The 15,016-nt window shown below is 45.9% G+C and overlaps 1 protein-coding gene and 1 pseudogene across 3 annotated transcripts in view; both read left to right on the top strand.

Annotated features, from left to right (window-relative positions):
- The first annotated feature begins 239 nt into the window (after positions 1–239).
- Positions 240–15,016, top strand: part of USO1 (USO1 vesicle transport factor) — a 104,322-nt gene continuing 89,545 nt past the window's right edge. For all 3 annotated transcript variants that reach the window (XM_089663714.1, XM_089663716.1, XM_089663715.1), the window contains exon 1: positions 240–497. In XM_089663714.1, coding sequence (XP_089519840.1) covers positions 429–497 — 69 coding nt within the window. In that variant the 5' untranslated portion in view covers positions 240–428. The remainder of the gene's footprint in view (positions 498–15,016) is intronic.
- LOC149470446 (5S ribosomal RNA) lies at positions 4,272–4,390 on the top strand (annotated as a pseudogene).

Here is a 15,016-nt window from a genome sequence, read left to right on the forward strand (position 1 = left end):
CTGATCATTGGTACAATGGTTTACAGGCTCCTGCAGACAAAATTAATAAATGCACATATTTTTTTACCTGCAAAAAAATGTACATTTACGATTTTTCTCTAAAAGGCGAAGTCATCCGTTAGTGAACACCCCAGCTCCTTTATTTATTCCTGACACCATGGAGCAGAAGCCAAGAAATGTCACGTGACGGGCAGACTCAGCGCCTACACGTCGCCGCCACGTTCCCGCGCATGCGCCGCTTGTCCTTGTCGGTTCCGGGTTTCTTCTCATTCCTCCATGCCCACGTCATCACACCTCTGCCCTGTGTACAGTGCTGAGTTCCTCCGCCCCTTCTTCACCCTTCACCCCTCTGCGTCTCCGAAGCACCGGGCCCTGTCCCTTCACTTCACCTGTGTTCTCTCACAGACCGCGACTCAGTCTTCTCCACCATGAATTTCCTAAGGGGAGTGATGGGAGGTCAGCAGAGCTCCGGGGTACAGCCATCTGGAGCGGAAACTGTGAGTGGCAGCCGGGCTTCCTGCATGTTCTGTATGTAAGGTCCATTCTGAGGTGCTGTGTGGGTCAGGATAGGGGGAGTACAGTCAGACAGCGGGGATTGGAGACTTAGGTGACGTCCAGGTTTACATATGTACACTGTATGTGAAGGTGTCATGGCTGGAGGAGTTTCTTCTACGTTAAAGTGGGAGTAAAGCCACTTTGTGAATTTTTACCTATAAGTGAGATTATAATAAAGCGTAGCTGTACATGAAATGAATATCTCCTAAATGTTCACTGTTTAGGAGATATTCTGATTTTTCTACAGCCGACGCATGCGCTCTGAAGGAACGGCATACCCGTGCCGTTCCTTCAGAGCACTGTGCCATGTCCTGAGACTCCCATGCGTATGAGTGACATCATCACGGTGCAGCCAGCCAGATTGCAAGTGTACAATCCAAACGCACACGTTCCTGCGTTAAAAATGGCTGTGTGTATAAGTGGGTGCTGCAGCGACCGTCGGCTGGAACCGAACAGAATCAGCGAGAGAGAATGTCACCAGCACACTGAGGATCACCAATATGGGTCCAAAAGTTTTAAGAAACGGTCACATAGTTACAGCAAGGCAACGTTTCAGAGTCTCGCAGGACCCCTTCATCAGGCATGTGAGACTCTGAAACGTTGCTTTGCTGTAACTATGTGACCGTTTCTTAAAACTTTTGGACCCATATTGGTGATCCTCAGTGTGCTGGTGACATTCTCCCTCAGCCAGATGACTGGAGCTCCTGAACCCGGAAGGAAGCCCGGGTGAAGATGGAAGCCTCTGCAGCAGTGACAGCGTGCTGCTGGAGGGCTTCATTTTAAGGTGCGTTTAAGGTTTTTCCGATGCATACTAGCACATTATGCCTTTACCTTGCAGGAAATTTTTCCTTTTTTTTTTGGATGTGGTTTACTACCGCTTTAACCTCTTGGTGCACACCGAACGCAAATGTGTGGCCTCCCGACGTCTGAGCCTAGACTCCAAGCAGCCACACATTTGTGTTCTATTAAAAAAAGACGTGCTGAGAGTGCATGCCCTGCGCGCTCCCAGCACACATGTCCAGTACTCACGGAAAGGTTCCGATCTCCTCTTTCAATCGGGACCTTTCCCCGATCATGTGACCGGCATGTCACGGTGGTCTCATGACTCTAAACCCCGCCCTGCCTCCTGGCTTCTGAAACCCTTAAAGGGCTGGGAGGTGCAGGCGCCAAGGGGTTAAGGCTGATGTTAGACGAGCGACTCTGTCACTAGTGATCCTGCCACTGACCATTTGTCAAAATCACCAGCAGCAGGATGGCTACAAGGCTGCCTGTTCATCTCTATGGAATCACCTACTCTGTACTCACTCCCATCACTAGCGATCAAGATTCAGCAACGTTCAGACCAACGACTTCTTGTTATATCTGGCTACAGAGGGTGTGATTCCATAGGGGCAGACAGGAATACCCTCTTACACTGGTGATTTGTCACTAGCAGCAGAACCGCCAGTGTCATCAGCCATATGTCACCTCATTTTGTTAATGCCTGACACTTATGGATTATATAGATTCTGTGGTTGATTAAGGCTAGGTTTACATCACTATGAATGTGGAATGCATGCAACAATTTAGCAGGTGGGGTGGAGTGGGGGTGGCATTAATTCTTATTAAAATAACAAGTATATTATACTTACCTGCATTGTGCAGAGCCCCTGAACCTCTTCCCCAACCAGCGCTTTCGGCTCATCCTCTTTTTGCTGCAGCACCATAGACAGCTGCTTCCTATGGGGGCCCACATGTGGGCTTTCTCCCAAGCTGGGCTGTGTGCGTTTGTTGATACATAGCATGTCTCAGCCCTGCTCTCTGCTCACATGATTTGATTGACAGCAGCAGGAGCCAATTTATTTATTTATTTATCGAGTTTATATAGCGCCAAAGGGTTTGCTCAGCGCTGTACAATAGAGGGGGGGACAATACATGAAACAGAACAGTAACATCAAACAGCACATAAGGGGTAAGAGGGCCCTACTCTTTCGAGCTTACAATCTAGGAGGGAGGGGGTAGAGGCACAGGAGGAAACGGCTGTGGGGGATGGAGTGGTAGGAGGAGGGAAGGGCAGCGGCTGTTAGGTGAGGGTGGGGTAGGCTTCCCTGAAGAGGTGGGTTTTCAGGGAGCGCCTGAAGGTGAGGAGGGAAGGTGACAGTCTGATGGATTGGGGTAGTGAGTTCCAGAGGATGGGGGAGGACCTGGAGAAGTCTTGCAGTCGTGCGTGGGAGGAGGGGACCAGGGAGCAAGATAGGAGGTCCTGTGAAGAGCGAAGGGTACGGGTAGGGTGGTACCTAGGAATCAGGTCGGTGAGGTAGTTAGGGGCAGTCTTGTGAATGGCCTTATAGGTCAGGGTGAGCAATTTGAATTTAATGCGTTGGGCAATGGGGAGCCAGTGGAGGCAGAGGTGGAGCGGCTGGTGAGGTGGATGAGTCTGGCCGCTGAGTTCAGGATGGTCTGAAGCGGGGAGAGTTTGCACTGGGGTAGGCCGGTGAGGAGGGAGTTGCAGTAGTCAAGGCGTGAGATAATCAGGGAGTGTACGAGTAGTTTAGTGGTGTCTGGGGTAAGGAAGGAGCGTATCTTGGCGATGTTCCGGAGGTGGAGCCTGCATGTGTTTGTAAGTGATTTGATATGAGGTTGAAAGGAAAGGTTAGAGTCCACAATGATGCCAAGGACCTTGGCTTGCTGGGCGGGATTGATGGTGGTGTTGTTGGTAGTGATGGAAAGGATGGGGGGGCCAATGGCTCACTTTGCTGCCTCTGTGAGCAGAGAGTGAGTTGCTGCAGACGTACAGAGCGCTCGATCAAGATCAGGCTCAGGTAAGTATACATGAGAGGTGAGGGGACGATACAAATACAGGGACATTTTTTTACCTTAAAATATAAGTGTAGGATTTTTTTTTTTTATTTTTTTTTTTTAAATCATACTTATCTAGGTGGATGCAGCATCAGTCCCCCGCCAGCTCTAAGTGTGAGAACTCTGCAATCACATAATTGCTGAGTTCCCATAGCCGCTGTGTTGGTGACTGTCAATCAGTGCTGTCTGCTCCTCCCTCCATCGTGCTCACTGGAGTGCTGGGCTGTGGAGTGGGAGGAAGCAGCTGGCTCAGGCTGTCAGCGGATTTCTGAGAGGCTAAGCCAGGTACCTCTCCACACACTGGGGTGGATCCTGATTTTAAAGTTAAGATCTTTCGCCAGCCTGGACTGGCGGAGTGACATCAGTCGACTGGGCTTCAGCCTGCTGTCAGCTCAAAATGAGTCACCACACATCCTGTGATTCACAGGAGAAGTACAGCCAAAAGAGCTTTGGCTGTACTTCTTTAAATCAGGGAATGCTTTAAGTAAACCATATTCAGCCTTTAGAACCATTTTAATGGCACCCCCACACATTGACAACCACGGTGTGATTTCGCTCTCCAAACCACATGCTGCTGCAAAGACTTAGTCTCCAAAGGACACAGCGATCACAGAGCTCAGCCCATTGGCATGCAGGAGGCCAGTATTCTGTAGGTTTATAGACGCCCTCCCAGAACTAGACAACTGCGCTGAAGCTGTCTTTTGGCTATAGCGTGGTTGGCAACTGGTTAAATAAACATTTTGACGTCTGAGTCTGATGATATTTACCAGATTAATCTGGTGGTGTTTGCATTTCCCGATAGACCACTGGTGGCAGGTGTATCTGGGCCACTTCATTTGACTGGCATTGCAGCTATTCCTGGAGGCAGAGCTGCAATGGACTGTGGCCGCATCACCCTGAACGCGCCTGATCCAGTCTGAACTCAGAAGCTTAGCAGGGTCAGGCCTGGTTAGTACTGGGATGGGGGACTGCCTGGGAATACCAGGTTCTGTAAGCTTTTCCCCTCTAGAGTCTGAGGCTGCTGTGTTTTGAGAAGTATCTCTGGTCAGAGGTTGCTAGGGCATTCTCTGAGGTGGTTCGCTCTGTCTTTGGCTGCAGAAGCCCAATAGGTTGAGTAAGCCACTTTGGACCTTCTGGGTTCGCTGCAGAGTTATCAGGCTTTTGCCTTGCATTTTCTCTTGGAGCAGAAGTTATGGGCTCATTATTGTAAGACACTCTACAGGTTCATGGGCCTGAAACCAGATGGGAACGTGAGGTCTATCTTCGATCTCAAGGCACTAAACAAATTTTTAAATGTCCTTCTGTTTTGGATGGGATAGGACTGATCAGTGGTGGCCTCTCTGCAAGAGATTGATTTTGGGTGTTATGCATATCTTTGTGTGCAAATTTTTTATTTTTTTTTCCAGCCTCATCAAAGGTTTCTGCGATTTACAGTAAAAATCACCATTTTGTTTTGGGGCCACTGCCCTTTGGACTGTCCACAGTCCCCCAAGTGTACACAAAGCTCCTAGCCCAGGTGCTGGGTTTGCTGAGAATGCAGGAGGCTGTCAATCTCAGGATGCCTCAATAAGGAGGAGGTAACACTGATAATAGTGGTAGCCTGGCCTAGCCCAGGAGGGCTTGGTACACCAACATAGTATATCTGGCAGTGGACGCTCCTTGGACACTTCCAGTCTGCCCAGACTTATTGTCTTGGGTCCAATCGTATATCCTGCTTTACAATCGCTGGGACTGAAGGCTTGGCTATTAACCGCCTCCCGCCCAACATATAGTACAATGACAGGTGCAAGACGGTTCTCTCGTTCTGGGAGGACGTCATATGACGTCCTCCCATTCTAAGCACGCAGTGCGGCAATACGCTGTGTCCCTCGGACACAGCGGATCACCAATCAACGGAAAGAGCCAAAGATGTCGGCTTGGTCATGTGATCAGCTGTGTCCAATCACAGCTGATCACATGTAAACAGGGAAATGCCGGTTATCAGCATTTCTCTCCTCACGAGCTGTCACGCTGACAGCTCGAGAGGAGAGCCAGTAATCGGCATTCCTCAGAGGGGACATGTACACAGATCATCAGAGCACTGATGATCAGTGTGCCCTGATTATCTGTGTAGCCCCAGCAGTGCCACCTGTCATTGTCCATCAGTGCCAGCTGTCAGTGCTCATCCATGCCACCTGCCAGTGCCTACCAGTGCACATCAATGCCACATATCGGTGCCCATCTGAGCTGCCTTTCAGTGCTGCCAGTGAGTGCCGCCTATCAGTGTGCATCAGTGCTTCCTATCAGTGCTTCCTATCAGTGCCGCCTAACAGTGCTGCCTTTCAGTGCCCACCAATGATGCCTGTCAATGCCCATTAGTGCCACCTACCAGTGCCTCCTCATCAGTGTCCATCAGTGCCACCTATCAGTGTCCATCACTACAACCTCATTAGCGCACATCAGTGAAGGAGAAAAATCACTTATTTACAAAATTTTATAACAAAAACTAAGAAAAAATGGGGTTTTTTTTTGGTGGTTTGGTGGTTTTTGGTTTGTTTAAGAAAAAGAGGTGATTAAATACCACCAAAAGAAAGCTCTATCTGTCACAAAAAAATGATAAAAATTTCATATGGGTACAGTGTTGCTTGACCGTGCAATTGTCATTCAAAGTGTGACAGCGCTGAAAGCTGGAAATTGGCCTGGGCAGGAAGGGGGTATAAGTGCCCTGTAGGCTAGTGGTTAAATCCCAGGTCTGGAAGGATCAGGGGGTCCAGTTATCTCTGCACTGTTGAGTACTAGGAAACCAGCCTTAGGGAGCTTCCATTACAGGAAATGGAAATCTTACACACCTGGTGTGAATACAGGACATTGCACCTGTGGAACTATGTGATTGGAAGATTTTTTTAGTCCTTTTTCAAATCAGTATGGGAAATTAAATTGGCCTTAAGTACCATTAAGGGTCAGATATCCTCAGGGTAGAAGTCTCCCTATCACTGGTGGTCTTTGTAGGTGGGTGAACAGTTCTCCTTTTGGTTTTTTTTTTCACATAAAGAGTTCGATACAAAATGCAGCACAGGCATAACAAAATACATTCAGACTGCGTTTGTGTACAAACCCTGGACACAGGGTTATTAGGACCAATATATTGCGAACAAGAAAATATACAAAAACCCAAAACCTGTTAAAGGTCAACAGTAGTGACTGGAGATAAAACTCCAGAACCGGTAAACAGCAAGTGATGTCCAGTCAGAGCCCTGCTGAGGCCATTGCCAATACTGTGGTGTATCTCAGGGCCGCTGGTAGGACAGAGGACCGGCAACAGAACACATGAGAAATAATAAGAAAAGGCATAGAAAGTGAGAAAAAGTGGGATCGGAAAGGAAAGTTGTCAGTGAGGGACAGAAACAATAAAAACAGGGATTCTCCCATCCCCTGCTTTTATGAGCTGAAGCTAGTTGGGGAGGGAACTCTATGAGACAAGGTAAGGTGAGCCTAGAGGTAGAAGGCCTGATCAATGAGGAGAGCCGTGGTTTATGAGAGAGGAGGTCTAGGTATCCTGATGACAACTTGAACTGGGTCCAACAGTGCTAAGTGGTTAATTTAGATAGGTTTTCTTTAGATATCGCAATGAGCTCCTCTAACTGTTCCATCCTGCCTAGTCTACGACACCATTCCTCCAATGACGGCGTTTTCATCGCACGCCAATGACATGGAATACATTGTCTCTCTGCCAGGATCATATACATGGTCAGGGAGTGACTATGCAGTTTCCTGGAGATAGAAGTGTGGTTCCTGTGTGTGGTCACGTCGCTAAATAGAAAGGAATAAAGATTAGAGATCACATGCCTCTGTCAATGTTTTTTGTTGCAGAGAGCCTTCAAAGGCATGAGGGGTCTGAACCAAGCGTTACCCGCTCCTTGAGAAAAAAGAAAATGTCTTATTTGTGCATAGGACCAAAATGATAAAGCATAAGGAGCAAAACAAAAGATCTATTTAGAGCGGCCAAGGAAAGGAGGATGCCCCTGCGAAGAAACTGCGACGCCCAAATATCATGATGTGGCCAGAACTGCAGTAAGTACGGCTGGGACATTCCCAGGGCAAAGACTGGGTTGAGGCGCAGTGTTGTCATGGGACCCATCCCCAACCGAGCCTAGATGGTTCCCACAGACCGAGAGGAAAGCCTCCAGAGTCGGTCCCATGAAAGGGTGCTGTAAGGATTCTGTTGGTATGTGTTTACGTAGGAGCCATGGGCCGTTGCGTAATGGCTGTGGTGACTGGGCCTGCTCTAAGAGGAACCAGCCCTTGATTGTGTCGTGAATGTGTCAATCCACCACGCGCAAGAGCAGGCAAGCCCGATGGTAAAGTTGTATGTCGGGCAGACTATGCCCCCTTTAGTCTTGGGTATGGTGAGGCGAGAATAACTAATTCTTGAGGGTTTGCCCTGCCAAATGAAAGACTAACAGATGCGTCTGAAGGTGCCAAAGGAAGAGTGAGGAAGACATATGGGGATAGTTTGCATCAGGTAGAGAAAGCGAGGCAAATTAATCATCTTAATGAGGGCGGCTCTTCCAAACCAGGATATTCGTAAGTTTGCCCAGGTACCCAGGTCTCTGCGCAGGCGGTCAAGGGCTGGCATAAAATTCTGGTAGTATAGGTCCGACAGGATCACGGGGGTTTGAATACCCGCATAGGTAATCGCCTTGTAGTTTATCTTCAAACTGGAGATGTGATCAAAGTGTTCTATTTCACGCAAAAGGTTGAGGATGGAAGTAAGGGGGTCTGATAAGTAGAGGAGTATGTCATCCGCGAATGCTGAGAGTTTGTAAACATGATCCTTCATCTCAATGCCCTTTATATCCGGGCTTTGGCGTAATTTGTTTAGGAAGGGCTCCAGGGTCAGAACAAACAGCAACACAAGAGACAGCCCTGACGTGTACCGTTGCAGAGTTCGAAGGCTTTCGACGCGTGGCCGTTGACTTTCACCCTAGTAACAGGGCTCCGGTAGAGGGCCCGGACGTACGTACACATGCGTGGAAGAAAACCCACAGAGCGCAATACTGAATCCATGTAGTCCCAAGCCACTCTTGTCGAATGCCTTTTCCGCATCCGAGAGAAAAAATCCTGGTTGTGAGTGGGAGGACAACCAGTGGTGCAAATTCAGGGCTTTTGTGGTATTGTCACGACCCTCCCTACCAGTGATAAAGCCCACTTGGTCCGTGGAAATTAAAGAAGGAAGCAGTCTATTGGCCAGAATCTATGCAAAGGGTTTTACATCTACATTCAGGAGGGAGATCGGGCAATAGTTGGTGACTCGGGTATCGTTTTTGCCTTCTTTCGGAATGACTACAATGTGGGCCTCCAGGGGATTCGATGGGGCCTGTGAGGGAGACGACAGGGACTGGAAAGCCTCAGGAAATCGAGGCTTGAGATCGTCGGTAAAGGTTTTGATGTATTGCAAGGTAAGGTCGTTGAGGGCCTGGGCTCTTACCCGGTTTCATGTTCTTTAGCGCTTGGTCATATTCTTCTGGCGAAAGAGGAAGCTCCAATTTACGCGCCACCATGCGTGATATCGGTTTAGGGCCAAAGCGCTCGAGATAGGTCTTTATGATCAACTCACGTTTGGTCGCCGTAGGGGGCTGAAGAGCTGGAGGGAAGAAAGTTATAGAGCCTCTCAAATTGACTGCGGTCAGTTCCTGGTGAGTAGCTACCGCCCTGGTTCTTTTGTGCGTGTGTTCAAGAGCGCTAATTTCGGGATAGTAAGGCAGAGAGTAACATTTGATGTCCGTTTTTCCATTTGGCCACCAATACAAGAAGTTCACCCCCAATTACACACTTGGGAGCCTCCCATAGTGTAAGTGGAGAAGTGTCTGGAGTGTAATTTCGTTCGAAAAAATTGCAAACACAGAATGCGAGGTGTTGGACGCCGACAGAATCCTTCAAGAGGGTTAAATCGCCAGATTTTGAATCTAGAGTGTGTTTCTAGAAACACTAGGGTAAGCGTAATAGGGTTATGGTTGGATAACACCATTGGCTCAATCGTAGCCTGTTGCAAGAGGGGGAGGTCTGCCTGTGAGAGGAAGAAGTAGTCAATTCTGGAATGCTTCCGGTGTAAGGCATAAAAAATAGTATAGTCTTTGTCGTGTGGGTGCAATAAACGCCATGAATTGTGGATGTGCAGACCAATAAGTTGGCGTTTGATTTGTTTCAGGGCTCTAAAGGGTAACGCCGAGGAACCTGGGAAGGTATCCACAAGGGGATTAAGGGGAACTCCCCTGATGATAAGCAATCCAGATGCAAAATTGGCTAAAAGCTCACTGACGTGGCAAAAAAAGGTCACCTTTTTGGAATTTGGGGCATAGATATTCACTATGGTAACCAGTCGAGCTCCAAGACTGGGGGGGGGTTGTGGGGCGAGAACGAAATTCGAGCTCCAAGATTACCCTTTAGAAACAAGTAGTGGCCCTCGGGGTCCTCTAGCTTGTCCTGCATTTGAAACGGGAGTCGGTTAGATAGGAGAATAGATACACCCTTTGTTTTGTTCGCCGAATTGGAGGAATGGTATGCCAAGGGATAGAAGCCATCTAGAAACCTGGGGATAGCTCCAGTTTTGAAGTGTGGCTCCTGAAGCAGGATAACGTGGTCTTTGAGCTGACGGGACTCCCCCAGGACTTGGGATCTCTTTTCAGGTACATTTAACCCTTTTACATTAAGGGATAGTAATTTTATATACATTTGGGGGGGGGGGGGGGTGGTGTTTATGTGAAGACATTGCACACGACCGCTCTGCGGGCCTTAAGCGATACAATGAAACTGAGCTCTCTCAGGGGGCCCTAGGCCCACACAGGGGATGGGAGAACTGCAGAAGAAAAAAAAGGGGGGGGGGGGCGAGAACGAAATGTGAGAAACCGAGAGGAGGAGCAGGCAGGGAAGACGGAAAGGAGAGGGATGGATAAGAACACAGAAACGTCTGGAGGTGGGGCTAGACTACTAGGCCACCTAGAAGAAGTAGAGAGGAGGCCGAGAAGGTCAGTAGACTTGGCCAAGTCCGCTGTGTGGGTGCGTGAGCAAAGACGACCAGAGGGTGAGAAGCCCGCCGACTAGAGAGAAGCACGCACATGAAGAGTATAATGTATGGCGCAGGATGTTGGCACCCTGTGTATTATATCTCTTTCTTTCTCTTAAAGAACCTTATAGGTCATCAGTTTAGCGTTACGGAGGAGGTCTGCTAGAATTATTGCTCTCATTCTGGCGTGCGCGGCAATATATAACATTTGTATCGCAATCAGCGTTTTCATGCGTAGGCTCCCCAGCGTGTGCCTTTACATTTGTATGTGCATATATGTGGGGGTGGCCTCAATTGTTTTTAGGGGCTTTTATCTAATGATTTTTGGTGACCGGTTCTCTTTATTTAGACATCCAGGGTCTAAAAGACCCTGCATGTCTACCCTGTGCTCCCCTGAATGTAATCCAATGCATATTGCATTACATTTTTTCCCGGCCTCCATGGCTGGGAATCTCTCAATTGGGACAAGGAAGTGACATCATAATGTCACTTCCGGGTCAGGACAAGAAAGGGAGGGGACGTGTGCACTCTCCTCCCTCCCCTCTAGCCGACGGCGGTGAGTCGGTCCCGGGCCCACAGATTGGCAAGCTGTGCCCGGGAGACCTTGCGCAAGGGTGGGGGTGAGGCTGGCACTGTGTGAAAGCAATTGGCAGCAGTGCTACCACCCGAATGATTCCACCTGACAGGTGAGCCCTGCTGCTTGCCCGCAGCAGGGCTAAAGTTAAAAATAAACTATTTTCCCGGCGCCCATTACATGTCCTGGGCGTCGGGCGATATGAATTCAACATCCCTGGTTTTGCATAAGAGCAGTTTCTTTCTCGTCTCTCTTGCTCCTCAGTGGGTAAAATGCAGCAGCAGTCTCCCGCTGCTGTCAATTAGAGCCTTTGATTGGAGGTAGGCTGAGCCCTGCTCTGTGTGTCCTGTAGGTGAACTCGGCGGGGTATGGAGCCATGAGCATTGGCGGGGGAACTTGAGAAGAGGTCCATTGCACAGAGCAGGTAAGTATAACATATTTGTTATTTTAATAAGATGAAAAATGAAGCTTTACAATTACTTTAAATTAGAATTTGACATAAAAATGCTGCCTATGAGATCTGTGGAAAACGTAATACGACTTGCATCACCTATGTGTTATTTGAAATGAGAGCTCCATTAAAGTGTTTTGGTTGTTAGATGATCAAAACAACTAGTCATTTCATACCTCTGCTTTGTAACCATGATTCACATAGTAAAACACCCTCTAAAGAAACTTAGTTCTCGGGACTGTTCTGCATTTACCCTCTATAGACCTGAGGCTGCATTCACATTTACCTTTTTTGTGCCACATGAATAGGGCAGCCCGTTGATTTCCATCTTCTGTCCTGTCTTTACTGTCATGGTAGAGTCCAGTAATTGAAATAAGGAAATGCTGCAGTGCTACTCTGATAGTAATCATACTAAATATATATATAATACATAAAATACATATGAAGTGACACAATGTGCAACAAAACACAAACAGTGACCTGATCCGCCAGGGATCTACAAATATATAGATGAACTGATCCTCAATGGATCCAAAGTGTACACAGTGAATGTTGTACCACCCAAATGATGATAATCTCAGATTTTTTACCAATACTAAACGTATGGTATAAATGTGCATAGCTCCTAAAATAGGATCCAAAGTGATGGTATAAGCAAAACAAACAAAGGATATGTAAATTTAGCCCAAATCGGACTAATAAGTGATATGTCCAAAATTTGGACTCAAACGCATAAAAGTGCATAAGCATGCAAAAGCAAAATACACTGTTCAACAAATTTTTTTTTTTTTTGCCAGTTTTGGAAACAAAAGGATCCATTTCTTAATGAATTTCACATTCTGAGTTCAAATATAACAATGAAATTTGTCAATTGGCTCTAGTTTTTCTGTAAACGGAAAGTTTTCTACTATAGGCGTAATGACTACATAATGCACAATAATTATATAGATAGATGTCTTTCCACAAATATAAAGCAAGTGATATTGACTACATAACAAAGCCTAAATGGCATAATATATTGCATAGGATTACCAAGAAAAATTATAGCCATAAGCTAAGTTGAATCATTTTAATACTTAGGATTCTCACTAGTTTTGTTTTCAGTTTGTGTCGGTTTTGCTTTTCTTGGCTTTTCTCTTGTATTCGAGGAAAGGGCTATCTCTTACAACTGCACGTGACTACATACTTCAGGTTCTTCCTCACTTGACTCAACCACGAAGGATTCTGGTGCTTTAGGAATTGGTAGCCCCTCTCCATGAGGAACTGGACGTATTGCCGATGGAATATTTGGATAGTGCACAGATAACTTTTTCTTCTTATTTAGCCCTTTTACAATTGGAGGCACCATACAAAAGTAACAATTACTAACATGATCTGTTGGCTCTCTCCAAATCATTGGCACAGCGAAAGGCATAGATGCCTTTTTTCCATTCAACCATTGCTCCAGTGCCGTCCCACAAGAATTGCAGCATATATGTGGTGCCCAGCTCTTGTCCTAGTCTCCTATCTTGCAGCCAAAATACAAGTTGTAGGCTTTCTTAATCATTCCTGTTATCCTCCTTTTTTGTGAGATAAAAGTTATTTCACCGCAGATATAGCAGAAATTATCTGCTTTATTCACACAAGTTCGAGGCATTACTGAGTAGCCTATATAAGCCTAAAACGAAATGTAAAGACGCTGTCGAACTACAATCAGCTACAGATACTGCAGCTTTTATGCAGTGAAGTGATGCAATTAAAGGCTAATATTGCATCATCTCAGTATACATGCAATTTTCTATTGGTCACCAGTATCAATTGCGCAATATGCAGCTGAAGTTGCATCATAATTTTGAATGGCTTACGTCATTAGATGGGTGAATATATCATGGAAACTAGAGCCAATCAACATTTTTTAGGGTCATTTTCGTTTTCAGCACCCCAAAATTATGTAAGATTAGCTAATTTTATGCCCAAAACTTTTTACCTGTTGAACAGTGATATCTGAATCCCAAAAAATATATTAATTATAAAGTGTTTTCCTACATAAATCAATATATATGCAAACAATCAATGATGAATACATTAGTGAACCTATATCATGAAAAAACGCATGACTTCAAACTTGGGTAAGAAATGTGAAAAAAGTCAGAATGTGGTACTACACCACTATATATTCAAATAAACAAATGACACTTGTGCACGTGGATGGTGGACGTGAATAATCACAAAGAGTATCCGGCAAAAGCCAGATTGGCCGCTCACCTTCTTGCTTCGACCCCCAGGGGGTCATAATACTTTTGGGATCACTAAACCAGATCCTCCATGTATATGATTCCTCTATTCCTGGATATCTCTCCCCTCAGGGATGTGCGTGTAAGTAGCAGAATCCTCACCAAGTATACGCATATGGTATAAGCCAGTATCTTTCATCCAATTGTCCTATCCCTCGCCAGCACGAGGTGAAGAATGGGGTCATTGTATTTGGGGCTTGTGCCATGGTTTGGTATAGAGTAAATGAGCCATACTGCACATAGGTCTCTAAAATATACTAGATTCTCAATAGGACTAGCTCAGCAGCACGTTAAGGGTTGCTTTGGATTGATATTGCCCTCTGTCACATCATTCGTTGGTACTTCCAAGCGGCCAAATATGAAAAAAGTTCCTTTTTGTTTATATATGTTATTTTAAAGAGGGCAAATTTGTTTACGCTACTTTATTAGGTTAATTTAAATAACGTTTCAAGCAAAGATTTTGTTACATGCATTTTATAAATGGAAGCACGTTTGCTAGAGACATCTGCCGGCATTGTATTCCATTCTTTGCCACGGTAGCTGCTTGAAGCATATTGAACTATTTTAAGTATTCCCAGAAATTCTTCAGAATAAAGAACATTTGTGTGGCTATGTAGGAAGAAATAAATGTAGGTTCATGCTCCTGGTCAGCATTTCACTCAGTATCCACATTTAAACATTAAATGGGTTATTCTACTCCCCTGGCTAAGTGTATGTAAAGGCAAAAACATTCTATTTTTTTTTTTTTTTCAATTTTGAACATGGTAGGCAAAGGTTAGACCCCCTACCAAATTTTTGTTGTGGTCTGTATCACTGCTATGCATATTTGCTTTTTGTATTTGCCTTGGTGATCACGGTTACGAATATAGAAGGTAAGAGGAAATCCTAAATTTTGGATTTGCCAGAAGAGCAAGAGGTGTGAGGGGAAGACTTCCAAAATGAACAAATGTGCTAGTGACAACTAAGATGGGAAATCCCCTTACTTTAGGGGGATTTTATCTTGTTTTCTTTTGTATCTTCAAGACAGGAAGTGAGGAGAAACTTCCCTAGCAGGAAAGAGACAGAAAAATAAAACCTGGTGGTGCTTTTTAACCCTTACCTACTCCTTTCAGTTAGTAATCATGTTTTTAGCTTTACTGTTTTTGACCACTTACCACTTTTACCCCCTTCCTGCCCAGACAAATTTTCAGCTTTCAGCGCTGTCACACTTTGATAATTACGCAGTCATGCAACACTGCACCCAAACAAAATTTTTCTCTTTCACTGATGTGCGCTAATGAGGC

The sequence above is a fragment of the Staurois parvus genome, unplaced genomic scaffold (assembly GCF_062004578.1).
Source record: "Staurois parvus isolate SC_StPar_1 unplaced genomic scaffold, SC_StPar_1.0 ptg000044l, whole genome shotgun sequence".
Taxonomy (NCBI): Eukaryota; Metazoa; Chordata; class Amphibia; order Anura; family Ranidae; genus Staurois; species Staurois parvus.